Here is a 14,679-nt window from a genome sequence, read left to right on the forward strand (position 1 = left end):
TCGTGTATATAAATGACCTAAATATAAACATACACATGGACCCCTTAAACCTTGTTAAGATCTTTGTGAGCAAGATTTTATGTCGTAATATTTATACAGAGTTTAAGAAGCAGTTATAACAGGATTACTGGCTGCTTTACAATTCGTTATTGCACAGCCAAATAGTTGACGTAAACTGCGAATGATCTGTTCTGAACTGTATAATACAGCACTGAACCGATTCCATAGACATACATATTTAACGCTTTATGATCGTGTCTCATGATTAAACATTAGAGTAAACACTACACAAGAGGCAGGACTACCTGAACTACATTTCCCGGTATAGCGTTTGTCAATTGTGTCCAACTCAATATGGGTGGGATATTGAGTTCTTAACAAAGTCACTACTGCTCTGTTATAAATGCATGCCTTTAAAATGAATATACCTCTCCCATGAGCCATTGCGGTGAGAAGTTGCGTATCCATGACAGCCTGGTTGTTGTTGTTGTTGTGGCGTTAATCCTCTATGGAGCTTAATGGATGTAAACATTTCAAGTGATTTCTTTAGTTTGCTGTGTATTTAGCAGTGAATTAAAATGAGCATATTTTATTTTGTACAAAGCCATATGCTTGTTAATTAAATGTACATAAATATGTGCATTTAACAGATAGTTCAGCTATTTTCACTTTAGGAAGTTTAACGTTAACTTCTCACATAACGTTAGGCCTCGAACTGGCTCAGAATACATCTATCGTTAGCTGCACTAGCTAACTAGCTAGCTAAAAGTTACAGCGAACGATGCTTAACCCCCGGCAAGGGAGCCATCGGGGCCGGGGATCAGAAGCTAGTCCGACGAGGGAATGCCCGAAAATAGCGATGTGTCGATGAAAGCTAAGAGGAGTTGCAAGAATGATTTCGCGATACACAAGGCGACCTGTGTCGCACAATCTGGAGATGTGAGTATGCTTGTTTTTTTACACTCATTCAATGAGCTAACACAAGCTATTTCATTTGCCTGAGAGGAGCATAGGGAGGCTCCGATAAATGTTGCCTTTCCTGATTTATAGTTCAGGTACTTACATAACTTCACGTGCTATTCCGTGCAATAGTCTATCAGTGTTAGCGGAACAATTACAGTCGCAGCTAGCAATATAATAGCCAATAACATCTGGTATAATTTTAGCCTGCTCAGTGTTATGCATGTATACCTAACTACTTAGCGAGGTATCTATCCCGACCATCGGAAGCTTAGCAATTATGGAAGCTCATAGCTAAGCATATGAGGGGAAAATAAAACATCTCGACCAGCCAGACGAGAAGAATTTAATTCAGTTCCATTTTCGATGTTCTAACGTTAGATACAGTTCCAGTTCCATCTCCGCCTCTGAGTCATTCCATCTCGGCCATAATTCGATCAGTCCAATTCCAGTTCCATTCAGGTGTTACAGTTCTAATTCAGGGCTCTGATATCCCGATTTCTTTTACATTAATGATGTTGTACTATAGCACAAATGTTGACGTTACTATTATTTCACGACAACTCAATTCTACGGTGAAATCGCCATTTTTTGCTGGGCGTTAATTATGCAGACTATTGCATTTCTACATTAATACTACACTGTGGCGTGTGTAATATCTTTTTATGTAAAATATACATGTACGTGGAAATCACTATATATGTAGATCCAAAGTACTGTTAATGTGAAATATTTAAAGAATTTGCCATCTCAACAATCTGTGTTAGCATAAATTCATCTTCTATCATACAGTACCTGGCAGGTAAATATCAGCAGCGTCGTGGATACACCTCAATCTTTTAAATTAGCTGCATGCAGTTCTACGGCCGGAATACTTTAGCTGTTACACTATAAAGCATCCCAGTGGTATATTAGCCTAAGATGTATCAAATTTTCTATATAATCTACAGTAGCTATTTGAACACAAATTGATTTTGACAATTTTTAAAAATCAATTCAGTGCATTCATCTCGAAGGTTTCTAAGAATTTAGTAACGGTAACTGTAAGTAACGTATGCATGTTTTTTTTTTTTTTGACGCAAACAGTTGAACTACAATTTAAAGAAAAAAAGTCAGATTCCATTATTCGCGTAATTTAACGCTCTGCTTAATGATGATAAATGATTATTGAATCAGACAAAAAGAGAAGCCCCACCCCTTAGTGTGCAGCCTAAAACACATTTTCCAATTGCCCATTAAGTATTTAAAACCCCTAGGCCTTGTTGGCAGGGATGGGCAGTAAAAATGACCCCTCAGAGTTGTTTCGCTTTGTTTGTGGAGTCGCGGGATCTCGCGGACCAGTCTGGACCATCACCCCCTTCCCGAGGAGGCCGATGATGAGTACCTACCTCAGCACCTCCTACACGACCTGCAGGAGACGCTGTCCACCTGCAACAGGTAAGCAGTACCGCATGCACGATGTCTCAGCTTTTTACTGCTGAATGAAAATAATAATAGTAATGATAGTTAATTTGTTATTTCACCGGCAATCGCTCATATCAGTTGTGAATGTTGTAATAAATAAGACAGTTCAGAGACCTTGGCTGCAAGCATGGCTTGGTGCAATATAAAAGTACTGTGCGTTATACATGCATATTGTACAACGCACAGTACTGCATGGATTTCACCTCAGCTAATGGCTGCTTCTGAATTATATTACAGTATTTTCTGATTGCCTTTTAAAGATTAGTTATAAAGATCAAGTAGCATTTATGTATTCAGTAAGAAGGTCCAGTGGCTTTCTAAACCCTCTGGAAACCCATGGGTATCCACACTGCGTATAAAGTTTTCTTTTTTAACTCAATTTTACCATTACTAAACCAGCTAGGTAGATCGACTGAAAACTCAGTTTTGCAGTGACAACCTGGAGAATGAAAGTGGGTGGAGGATGCTGGGGATTGGCTAGCCAATCAGATGTAAGGGGTGATTAGATGGCCAGTTTTTTGGAAGGAAAGTGCCCAGGACTGTGAGATGACACCCTGTTGTAAAGTGCTGTGGAGTGGATGTTGGTGGATGAGATGCGCTCCCTTTCCCTCAAAAAAACCGAACGCAGCTCAGAGGCGTCCGGGGCTTCTGGGAGGTCAGGCTGCCCCACCGTTACCAGCGGCGACACGGGAAGATCATGGTCCGGGATTAACAGCTACACGGGAACGGGGGTCTCCACGGAGCGAAGCTCTGTCTTCTCCTGGGGCTACGACGTGAGTCTCACCCGCACACAGAAAGGCTAGCGTACCTGCGGATAATGCACCTGCAAGGTAAAATGGCATTTGTAGGATTTAAATGGGGACGGAGTGTAGCACAGTGGGTAAGGAACTGGGCTTGTAACCGAAATGTCGCAGGTTCGATTCCCGGGTAAGGACACTGCCGTTGTACCCTTGAGCAAGGTACTTAACCGGAATTGCTTCAGTATATACCAGCTGTATAAATGGATACAATGTAAAGTGCTATGTAAAAAGTTGTGTAAGTCGCTCTGGATAAGAGCGTCTGCTAAATGCCTGTAATGTAATGTAATGTAATGTAAATGATAATACATGTCTGGTCTACTGCCTGACATGCAAGAGAGAAAATTAGTGCCTTTCATAAGCAGGCTGGTTACAGTGCATACAGGTTTATTACCCACTACACAAGAGAGTGTGATAAATACGTAAACACTTTAGTAGGTTAAGCAGGCGGTTAAGGGCATTGAACCAGTAATACAAACCTCTAGAATGTCAACAGTAGCATCACTCTAGTCTGGTCAAGCAGCTCTGATTAAGTCAGATACTGAGCAGTAGTGCTTGAGTGAAAAACATTACACACCTCTTAACAGCTTCCCTGTCTGCATCAAGTTGTGACATTTCATTGTCTTTAATAACTAGCTCAGTGTTTTATGTGTCTGTGGGGGTGTCTTTTACCCAGTCACTCTGCTGTGGTGTCTTTGAACTGCTGTTGCAGCACTGTGTTTCATAGCTTCAGTTGCCAAGACCCATCAGCACTTTTTTCCTCCCAGATCTTACAGACACTGTCTAATTTTTTTTAGAAATAACTGTGTGCTTGTGTTACCTTTTAAAATGACTTGGGAATAGTTTATGGAACCAGCCAGCCTTTGGTGAAAAGCAGTTGCTAATAATTGCTCAGGGCTTTGGTAGGTGGAGCTATGCTGTGGAATTGGTGTTTCACAGAGAGAGAGAGAGAGAGAGAGAGAGAGAGAGAGAGAGAGAGAGAGAATCAGGGCGGTGGGCGGGGTCAAGGGTGTATAGGCGTGGTCATGGGTGGGAGCAGAGATGGGGGCAGGGCCAGGGGGCACTCTCAGCTCTCACACTGACTCCGCCCCTCCTGCAGGAGTTCGACAAGGCGGCCTCTCGGCAGGTCCAGCAGATGTTTGAGGAGATTGAGGAGGAGCTGTACGAGGGGCGGGGCGGAGGGCAGCTTCGGGGGCTCCAGGAGGAGTGTCAGCAGTGGGCCTCCAGGTTCCCGCACCTGCGGTACGTCCCCCCGTCTTTCCCACGCCCGCCCTTTTTTAACGAACCGCGACCTTTGACCCCTGCGTGTCTCCGTACCTCAGGATTCTGGGGTCTCAGCTGGTTTGTCCCACTGATGAGGGCTTCCAGTGGTTCGCCACCACGAGCAAAGGGGCGGCCACCAGCGCACCAGCCAAGGACGGCAAAGACAGGACCAGCGCTGAGTGAGTGTGCTGCTCTCTGTCTCTGTGGATACACGCCCTCCCTCTATCCTTCAAACAGTCAGACAAAAATTACAGGCTTGGGTCTGACCTCACAGAAAGAGACTTGCTGGCACTCGATACCTGCTGATTTGTAAAGAAAAATCTCTAATGTAATAGTAGTAATAATAGTAATAATTTAGTGATTTTCTTGTAATGATTGGGGAAACCAGGTTTGGAGTTTTGGTGTAGAAGTGTGTGTGTTTGCCCCTGGACAGGCTGAGTGTTCAGGGCCAGAAGGCAGTGATGTCCAAGCCTTGTCTGGAGGGTGACCAGCGGCCCGGCTCCCCCAGGGGCTCCGGGTTGGAGGAACCGCCCAGAGTGATCGAAGCTGAAGGACTGATGGAGGAGTACCTGGCCTTCGACTGTCGAGACATGTGAGCCCCTCCTTTCCTTCCGTCCTGTCCTCACTCTGTGACTGTGTATACACACCTCATCACCTCCTCTGGAACAGACAAGCACACAAAGAGAAATGGAAAATAGAAGGAAATTAATTACAATTTTTGTCACTACAGACATTTGTAATTTCCACTTCTCTGAGTATGGCTGGAATTCTGCTGTCCTGGTCTTTGTATCTTCTCGTGACCCCTGGTAGAGCTGCAAGGTAGCGCAATAGCATCTGGTCTTATCAGCTCCTCTAACGGGTGTGTGTGTGCGTATGTACGTGGGTGTGTGTGTGTGTGTACTGTATGTGTGTATACGTGTGTGTGTGTGTGTGCGTTGCAGGGATGGGGAGTGGGAGGGCACTCAGGTGGGGAGGCGTCGCCGCTGTCTGCCTCCCGTCTCTCCGTACCGCTGCCGGCAGCAGGCGGTACTGGACCTGCTGTTTGACGACGTGTGGTGCGAGCTGATTGGCTGGATGGAGGAGTTGGTTCGACGTCACTGGGAGGGCTGCGTCTCAGGTAGGCCTCTGGCCCCGCCCCAGGAGAACAACGTCGCCATGGCGCCCAGACACAGCAAGGGCCCTCAGCAGAGAAATGGGCCAGTTAGCAGAATGCTTCAGGGTCACTTCCCATATTAACCTTTCCAATGGTGCTGCTAATTTATGTTGACTGACACGATACCAGTTACTGTTTTAACGTGTCCAGTGCCCCCGTGTTTGCAAAAATGCTAAGGGTGGCATTCTCAGAAAGGTGTCTGGATAGCAGGGGAACTAGTGTGTGTTGAAAATAGAATGAGAAAACATTTAAGAAAGAACATATTTGCAAATGACTGGTGGCTTTTCAGTTTTCACACTCTAACAAGGTACTTTACATATGCATAAGCTTGTAATGACTGGATTAAATGACTCAAATTTAAAATCTGAGCTGTGTAATTTGTCCCTTCAATACTAGAGTCTGCAAAGAGCAAACAATCAATGTAATATAATAATAGACTAAAAGTGTGGGCTGTGTTGTTCAGCTTGATCTGGAGTGCTGCTGTTAAGCCAAGCCCTGCTGGAAGAGAGCATGATAAACTCCAGTTGCCACCACCTTATTAGAGGTTAAACCTAAGGTGGACAGCCCTAGATCACAGAAGTGTATTATACCTGGAACGACTGGTCCTTATCTCACAGATTAAGAGTGGCTGTTCCAGCTCTCATGCAGGCCTGTGGTATAGCGGTTTAAACCTGAGGTTGGCCGCTGCTGGTAATCTGGTGACGTGCCGTGTGCGTTTTCTCCCTGAATAGATGAGGAGAAGAACGCGGCTGCCCTAAGCCCCGCCCACCCCGACCCGCACAACCCCTTCCTGCTGCTCTCCACCCTGCCTGCCGTCCTGCCCCGCCTGGGCCACACGAGGGCGCCACTGCTAACCTCCAGCCTGCAGCCGCAGGTCAGTGTAGGAGGGCAGGGTAGGGCTGGGGGGGGGCTCCGTGGCAATACAGCTGCCACTATATTTGCACTCAGGACACAATTATATCATAATATCATAACTCACTCTGAAGGTGGCTAACTAGTTGATGTGTTAGCATGAACTTTCCTGGTATTTAATCAATACTTTGACTGTAAAGGGGGCCTCAGCCTGTCCAAAGCACTCATTTTTGGGGGTATCGCCTCTTCCGTGTTGTCTCTTATGTGATAGAGTTGTGGGACTTAGTGACATTAGTAGTTTACTCAATCATCTGTTACCAGGGTTGGGTCCATTCCATTACAATTCAGTAAGTTCAGGAAATGAACATTTGAAATCCTACATTGAAAAGAGATGAGTGAATGCTGTGAATTGAAGTGGACCTGGCCCAGTGCTGGGGGTGCATGCAGTACAGGCCCAGAGCTTTGAGGTTCCCCTGCTGCTCAAGCTCCTGGAATCCTGTTAGTGCACCAACCAGCTCAGGAAACGAACCACAGTTCAGCCCTGAAAATGCTTGCTATCAGGCATTTAAATTCAAACCTTTTCGGTGTGAATTTAATTAGAATGAATTTCCTGAAACCATTAGGAGTAAATGGAATTGAGCTCACCTTTGATGATGCATTCTGCACCCAGGCGTGTGTGGCGGTTCCGTCCTAGCTTGACACGCCGTCCAATGGGACCCGGGTCCCGCACGGTGCGGCGGCGACATCACCGCTGTGCAGCGTGCTTGCCGATTGGCTAACCGTTTCCTCAGCTTTCTGCTCTCAGTGTTTTCTGCTTGTTCTCTCTGCTTCTGCAGGCTTTAAGATACATTAACTTCTCCTTTCTTTCCTTCTCTTCCCTCTTCTCCCCCGGTCTACTCCACTCCCGCCATACCACTTTCCTTATATCTGTCCTCTCCCTCGTTCCTTGTCTTTTTTTCCCAAAGAGCGCAAAGTCGTGGGGTTCAAAGCACAAGTCCAGGCGGAAATCCAAAAAACAGAGAAAGCCGTCTACTGTATGTAAATCTGAGCGGCTAGTGGCGGGAGTCTCACTGAGAAATGGCGCACGCCAGCATGCTGTCCGCGCGTCCGCAAACGAGCCTGTGCCTGACAATCTCTCTCTTTAACCGGAATGCTTTTCTCACACGCTCCTTGTCACACACACACACACACACACACACACACACACACACACACTCTTTTCTCTTTGTTACAAAGTAAAGAAAAAAGAGTATGTTAAATTTTTTTTTGCTTTCTGCAGTAGTCAGACGTGGGATCAGGGTACTTAAGTGGGTTTAAGGAGCTAAGCCAGCTCATTTTTGGAAATATTTCCAGTCAGATAAAAATCTGATTGGATGAAAGTTTGAGTTCCTTCAGAATAGTTGTTGAATGCGTGGCTGACTTCTTAAACCTGCTTGGTGAAACACATTCTGAGGACATCAGAGATGAGGTCATCAAAAATGGTGCATGTAAAGACAGGAAATGATCAATCAACACATTTCCTCAGCTGATTAAGATGTAGAATCAGGGACATGTTGTGTATAACCTTGCATTATATGGGACAGCTCATGTGATTACTCTCTCTCTCTCTCTCCCTCTCTCTCTCTCTCTCCCCCTCTCTCTCTCTCTCTCTCTCTCTCTCTCTCTCTCTCTCTCTCTGGTGCTGCAGTCCAGTCGGGTCCCCGTGGGCGGGGCTGTAACACATCACAACCTCAATGACCTCATTGTGATCCATGGCATCCCCCTTCAACAGAGGAACCTGGGGGTACTGGACAAAACGCAGTATGACCATGTTAATAAAACATTATTACTTAACATCAGCCAAACACAGTATGACCATGTTAATAAAACATTAGTACTTAACATCAGCCAAACACAGTATGAACATGCTAATAAAACATTATTACTACATCAGCCAAACACAGTATGAACATGCTAATAAAACATTAGTTAACAGTAGCCAAACACAGCATGAACATGCTAATAAAACATTATTACTTAACATCAGCCAAACACAGTATGAACATGCTAATAAAACATTAGTTAACAGTAGCCAAACACAGCATGAACATGCTAATAAAACATTATTACTTAACATCAGCCAAACACAGCATGAACATGCTAATAAAACATTATTACTTAACAGCTGCCAAATCACGGTATGAGTGTTAATAAAGCATTATAACATAACAGCTGCCAAAACATCTTTGTGGTGACTTGTGACTCCTGCAAAGACCTCAGATTTAAGGGGACCCCTCTGCCTGTTTTTGCCCCCCCTCCTATCAGGGATGCCGAGGAGAGGGGGTCCCATCGGCCAGGTTCCAGCATGGCCCCCTCCGCCAGGCCCCGCCCCCGCCGCACCTTGGAGCAGAGCTCCTCCTCTCTGTCCCGCCCCCCGCAGTCAGCCCGCCGCCGGAATCCGCCTCCCCGCACGCTCCTCCCCCTGGTGCCCAGCCCCGCCCAGTCCAGCACGGCCGGCTCCATGGACGAGGTCATTCGCGGGACTCGTCTGTGAGCTATCCCGCCTGCCACGGGGGTGTCTGGGGTTTGGAGTTTCTGAAAGGTTTTCTAAAATGTTAGGTGGAAGGTAGATTTCCTTTCTGCGCAGAGCAGAAAAAAGAAAAATAGAAGGTCTTTGATATGAACTCCCCCGTGGCCTCAGGTTGATCAGATGTGAAGTGAGCTGAATTTGGAGGAACGGAAATAGATTGAGAGAAGCCAAGGCGGCTACCTCTGTATGAACCCTTATTGCTGTGAACTGGAGCTGAGAAGTGCACTAGTGTAGGGCAGGGCCTAATGTAGTGCACTAGTGTAGGGCAGGGCCTAATGTATGGACTAGTGTAAGGCAGGGCCTAATGCAGTGCAGTAGTGTAGGGCAGGGCCTAATGTACAGCACCTGCCTGTTTTATGTGAGGTGGGTGGGAGGGTGAGAGTCCCCTATGGGTCTAACTGTATGTGGCGCCCCCCTCAGGCCAACTGCGAGTGACCGGCTGGCTTCTCCACTCATCCCCCTCAGCCGAAACACGCTACTGCCCCCCATTGGCGCTGGAGACATGGAGCCCCCCCACACAGGACTGCACCCCCGACCTGTACAGGTAGCCTTGTCTGTATGTGTGTGTATAGAACAGAAGCATCAGTGTCTGTACTGTGTTACTGTACTGTGTTTTTGGGGTGCAGTGTCTGTGGTGACTGTACTGTGTTACTGTACTGTGTCCTTTTGTGTTTTTGGGGTACAGCGGCAGAGGGGAACCTCCAGCCGGGCTCACAGCGCAGTGACTGAAGAGGCGGGCAGCCTGCTGCCCAGGGACAGACTACACCTGCTGGACATCTTCTCCCGCCCCAACACCACCCACACCTTCAGAGTAAGAACCCACACCTTACTCCTGCCCCAACCCCACCCATACCTTCAGAGTAAGAACCCACACCTTACTCCCGCCCCAACACCACCCACACCTTCAGAGTAAAAACCCACACCGTACTCCTGCCCCAACACCACCCGCACCTTCACCAACACCACCCACACCTTACTCCCGCCCCAACACCACCCACACCTTCAGAGTAAGAACCCACACCGTACTCCTGCCCCAATACCACCCACACCTTCAGAGTAAGAACCCACACCTTACTCCCGCCCCAACACCACCCACACCTTACTCCCGCCCCAACACCACCCACACCTTCAGAGTAAGAACCCACACCTTACTCCTACCCCAACACCACCCACACCTTCAGAGTAAGAACCCACACCTTACTCCTGCCCCAACACCACCCACACCTTCAGAGTAAGAACCCACACCTTACTCCTACCCCAACACCACCCACACCTTCAGAGTAAGAACCCACACCATACTCCTGCCCCAACACCACCCGCACCTTCACCAACACCACCCACACCTTCAGAGTAAAAACCCACACCTTACTCCTGCCCCAACACCACCCACACCTTCAGAGTAAGAACCCACACCATACTCCTGCCCCAACACCATCCACACCTTTAAAGTAGAAACCACAGGTTGGGCTGATTTGTATCTACAGATGATTGTGCTCAGAGAGCGTTTACCTTTACTGCTGTTAAGCGCGTTGTGTTCAGCGTGCGTTTCTGGCTTTCAGTCCGACACGCCGTACCGCCGCTCGTTCACGGTGCTGGATAACATCGCGCAGGGACGTCCCGGACGAGCGTCAGTGGGCACAGGTGGGCTCAGCATCACCCGCTTTGTGTTGAATGTGTTTAATGTGGTTAGCCTGTGAGGTCATCGGGAGTGTAGAATCTCACGTTCTGAGAGCAGCCCATTTAGGCCTTGGGCACAAAGTGTGCGGACTCTCTCAGGGACTCAGATTAATCAGTTAAGTGCTGAAACACTCAAAACCTAGTGTGGCACACGCGCTAACGTACGCCCCCTCTTCCCTGGCAGACTCGCTGGGCATCGGGGTGACGGGCATCAGCCTCGGGATCTGCAGCTCCTCCTTCCTTGACTCGTTCACTCACCACACGCTCGGCCACTCGCCCATCGAGGACGAGGAGGAGCCCGACGCGCAGGCTCCGCCCCCAGGTGAGCGGGATCCCTGATTGGACGAGGCTTCCTCCTTCACCGTTCATTAAACAAAGAAAAAAAGAAGAGGTCTCGTCCAGACTCTCAATTATTTGCTCTTCGGGGAAAAAAATATTTAGCCTCGGGATGCAGGCGAGGAAGTAATTATATTTAATAAGGACTTCATATTTAATGAGCGTTTCATGCATATGTATACCTTTGAAAAGTGATTTTCCATGTTTTTTGTTGTGTCTCTCTTCCCCCCTCCAGCGCTTCTGGTGCCTCTGTCTGTTCCCTCTCGGTCCCACAGTCGGGGGGGCCTCACCTCACGGAGCAGCCGACCAGGACTATAGCACCACCCCATTGCCCCCCCCCCCCCTCTTAACCAAACACCTCAACACTACAGCACACCTCCGAGCCAAGCCATCAGTGTGGGGCTCCACCCCCCTCTGGAGCCCACACTTAATACTGCAGCTCTTTTATACACCCACCGTTAGGCCATCCATTCATTTCCTTTTATTGTTTTTTTCTAAAGACCTATTTTTGTATGTCGAGTTCCAGCTTAAGTGGCTGCCAAAGACAGTTTGCTGTCTAACACTTCCACTCCGTCCCCATTACCCTCGTACCACCCCCCCCTTACATTCAGACCCCCCCTCCCCATTGCGCACGGACCCCACCCTCCCTGTTACACTCAGACCCCCCCTCCCCATTGCGCATGGACGCCCCACTCCCTGTTACGCCCCCCCCCGGCTCCCCCTCCCTTACACACTAACACCCCCCCCCCCACTCCGTTAACCGTTACACTCAGACCACAGCCCTCCTATGTAGCCGATTTGGTGAAGGATAACTCAACCAAGCAGGGCGTAAAAACAGAGCCGTCGTTTCCACACCCACAACAAGACACGTTATCCTCCGATCCCGTTTCCAGGCAACGATAAGCACACGACTGTAGAATTTGCACAAGAGTAGCACAACTTAACGGAAACCTGCGGACAGCGAGCGGAGAGGAACGAGGGTTCCGCTGGAAGAAATGCCTTTACTGACTGAACCCGGGCCTGTGCACAGGAGCGGGAGCACCGCCATTGTGTCGGGCCGGTCTGTTTCACACCGTTGCACCTTCTCATCGTTTCGTCCTCTTAATCAACATTTTAAATGAATTAACTGTAAAAAAAAAAAAAAGAGTTCTCCTGTCAATGAGCTAAACAAAGGCTTGACACAAACACTTGCTTTATCATAAACTTGCAGTTGACGAAATTCCCTTTTTTTGTAAAAACAAATAAACGTGTACAAACATTACTGGAGCAAAGATGTTATTTTTATTTAAAGGTTTCAGGGGTAGAGGTGGCAGGTAGCAAAACAAAATGAAAAACTACACTGGAAAATACATGGAAATGTTTTTGTTTACATATTTAAGGGTTTCAGGTTAGAGGTGGTGGTAACTATACAACAATTAAAACAAGCACACTGAAAAGTACATTGTGCAATACAAAAGTTACAAAAATACACATTTGCAAATTAATTTATGGAAAAAATCCTCCATGTGGCAGTTATATGCTCACTCCTACACATTTGACTTTTCAGGCAGATTAAATGAAGTTTTTGTTTTTATTTTTTCAAAAGAAAATGAGTGTGGACTCACTTTTTCAACAGAAGCAAAATGAAGGGTGTAAAATGTAAAACGGCTCCTTATGCAAAGAGCTCAGAGCAGAAACATGATGCTCATAAGTAATACACTTCTGCTCATTTCCACCCGGCGTAGTGTTTGTTCTGTAAAAATCCCCTAATGCCTCGTTTGATCCTACCTGGGCACACGCACCTGTGATCGCACGCTAGAGAAACAACTAAAGAACGGTGGTGCTTAACTGCAGCAGAACACATTGAAATGAACCGCTTTCCCTTGCCCTTTTGAATACTTCTGTCTGAAGCGCATAATTGTCTCGGGATGACTCGGGGCTGAATGAACATTTAATGCTGATAAATTTTTAACCGTTCAATCCAGAACATTCCGTCTGCAGATTGCAGCCAAGGGGTGACAAGAGGTTTCTTAATGTGAGGCTGGTGCATTATTCACTAAATCAAGCCTTTCTTCTTCACTTCTTCCTTCTCTTTCCCATGCTGACCTTCCCTCCCTTTCTGGAGTATTTCGCCTCCAGGTCAGACGGGAATGCGTCAAACCCCTGCTCTCTGGAATCGGGGAGGAATAGTGTCATATTAAGCGTTGAAAACCCTCCCCCGCACCCCCCTTCTCGGAATGTCAGTTTCTCACCATGAGCATCTGCACCAAGCTGTCCGTGGAATTCGCCCCCGTCTCTTCCTGCATTTCCTCTGCCGCCCTTCATTCTCTGTCAGCCTGGCAACACAAGCAGCACATGAGAAACGCTTCCATTCTTTATAACACCCGAGAACACTTCTTCAGATGCCTGAGAGTTCTGTTACAACCCTACTAACCAAAGTGTGCAATGTCATGAGGGAAATCTGCCATTTTGTTGCCTTTGTATGGTGTCTCCTGCTCTCTATCCTGTCCATGGGGGCTGAGTTTGGGACTGAATACCTGCCCATGGGGGCTGAGACTAGGGCAGAGTACCTGCTCATGGGGGCTGAGTTTGGGATGGGTATACCTTCTGCTTGCGTTGCTTGTTCCTGTCGCTCTTGTGGGTGAAAGCGGGGAAGGCGGGCAGCTAGCGGGCATCGATGGCAGCCTGGATCAGGCTGGCGATGCACGGCTCATCCTTCTGCCCGCAGAATACTGTCGACGCCATGACGTCATCCATGTCTGCAGGTAGAGCTGGCTCACATCCTGCCGCTCATCTTCACTGCTTTTGTGCTTCTTCTCAAAGTCCAGGATGTATGCCGAATAAATCTTAGGCCTCAGCCACAGAGCAGGACTCAACTTGCAGTGCCAACACAGCTCAAAGTCACAGGCTAAGAATGCCAGCAAAACTGCAGCATACTGAGGATTAAATTGCTACAGACTGTTATCCCAACAGTGATGATATGCAAAGCATTCAGTCAGTTTCTAGCAGTGAGGACTCTCTAAAGCCCACAGGGCTTCAGGAATGAACACCTCATTTCAGAAACATCCCTGCAATGCACGGCTGTGATCAGATGCATCCAAATCGCTCAGTTCAGGAAAATGTCAGATTTGAACAGACATTACGTAAGTTTTTCCTTTGTTCCCTGAAATGATTGAACTGAAGTGGATTTGACCCCAGCCTTGTTGCATTAAACACCTTTAAGCTACTGACTGAACTACTGTCAATATAATTAGATAATTTCTGGTGGTCAGTTTAGCACACCCCCATGGGCACATGGTTCAGAGGCACAAGCAGGATGGTCACCACAGGGAAGATTTTTGTCTCCAGTAATCCCCCCAGGACCGGTTCTGACCCGGGGGGTCCGTCTCCTTGTCCATAGTCCCCTGCTCGTCACACACAGTCCTTTGGTCCACGTCGCCATGCAGAGAGTACACCTGCCCAACGTCCGCCAACAGCACAGCACAGCACAGCCTGTGACTCAATGTCCACAGATAACGCAATAGCCTGGACCTGTGCTCAAGACCCCATCAGAACTGCAGTCATGTTTATGATGCGTCTGATAGGCTTTACGATGCATTTAATATGACTTCATCCGTGCTAGTTCGGTT

General features: G+C 47.6%; 1 protein-coding gene across 2 annotated transcripts; it reads left to right on the forward strand.

Annotated features, from left to right (window-relative positions):
* The first annotated feature begins 244 nt into the window (after nt 1-244).
* Nucleotides 245-11,672, forward strand: fam149b1 (family with sequence similarity 149 member B1). Of its 2 annotated transcripts, XM_035400811.1 has the most exons (16): nt 245-939; nt 2,281-2,397; nt 3,053-3,197; nt 4,321-4,463; nt 4,544-4,663; nt 4,918-5,076; nt 5,426-5,601; nt 6,369-6,511; nt 7,455-7,523; nt 8,177-8,289; nt 8,794-9,018; nt 9,479-9,602; nt 9,744-9,869; nt 10,618-10,699; nt 10,920-11,057; nt 11,307-11,672. In XM_035400811.1, the coding sequence occupies exons 1-16, from the start codon at nt 893-895 to the stop codon at nt 11,387-11,389; spliced, it is 2,010 nt and encodes a 669-aa protein (XP_035256702.1). In that variant the 5' UTR covers nt 245-892; the 3' UTR covers nt 11,390-11,672. The 2 variants fall into 2 exon arrangements, with proteins under 2 accessions (XP_035256702.1, XP_035256703.1); XM_035400812.1 differs by lacking the exon at nt 7,455-7,523 and having other exon boundaries at nt 248-939.
* The last annotated feature ends 3,007 nt before the right edge of the window (nt 11,673-14,679 follow it).

The sequence above is a fragment of the Anguilla anguilla genome, chromosome 18 (genome assembly GCF_013347855.1).
Source record: "Anguilla anguilla isolate fAngAng1 chromosome 18, fAngAng1.pri, whole genome shotgun sequence".
Taxonomy (NCBI): Eukaryota; Metazoa; Chordata; class Actinopteri; order Anguilliformes; family Anguillidae; genus Anguilla; species Anguilla anguilla.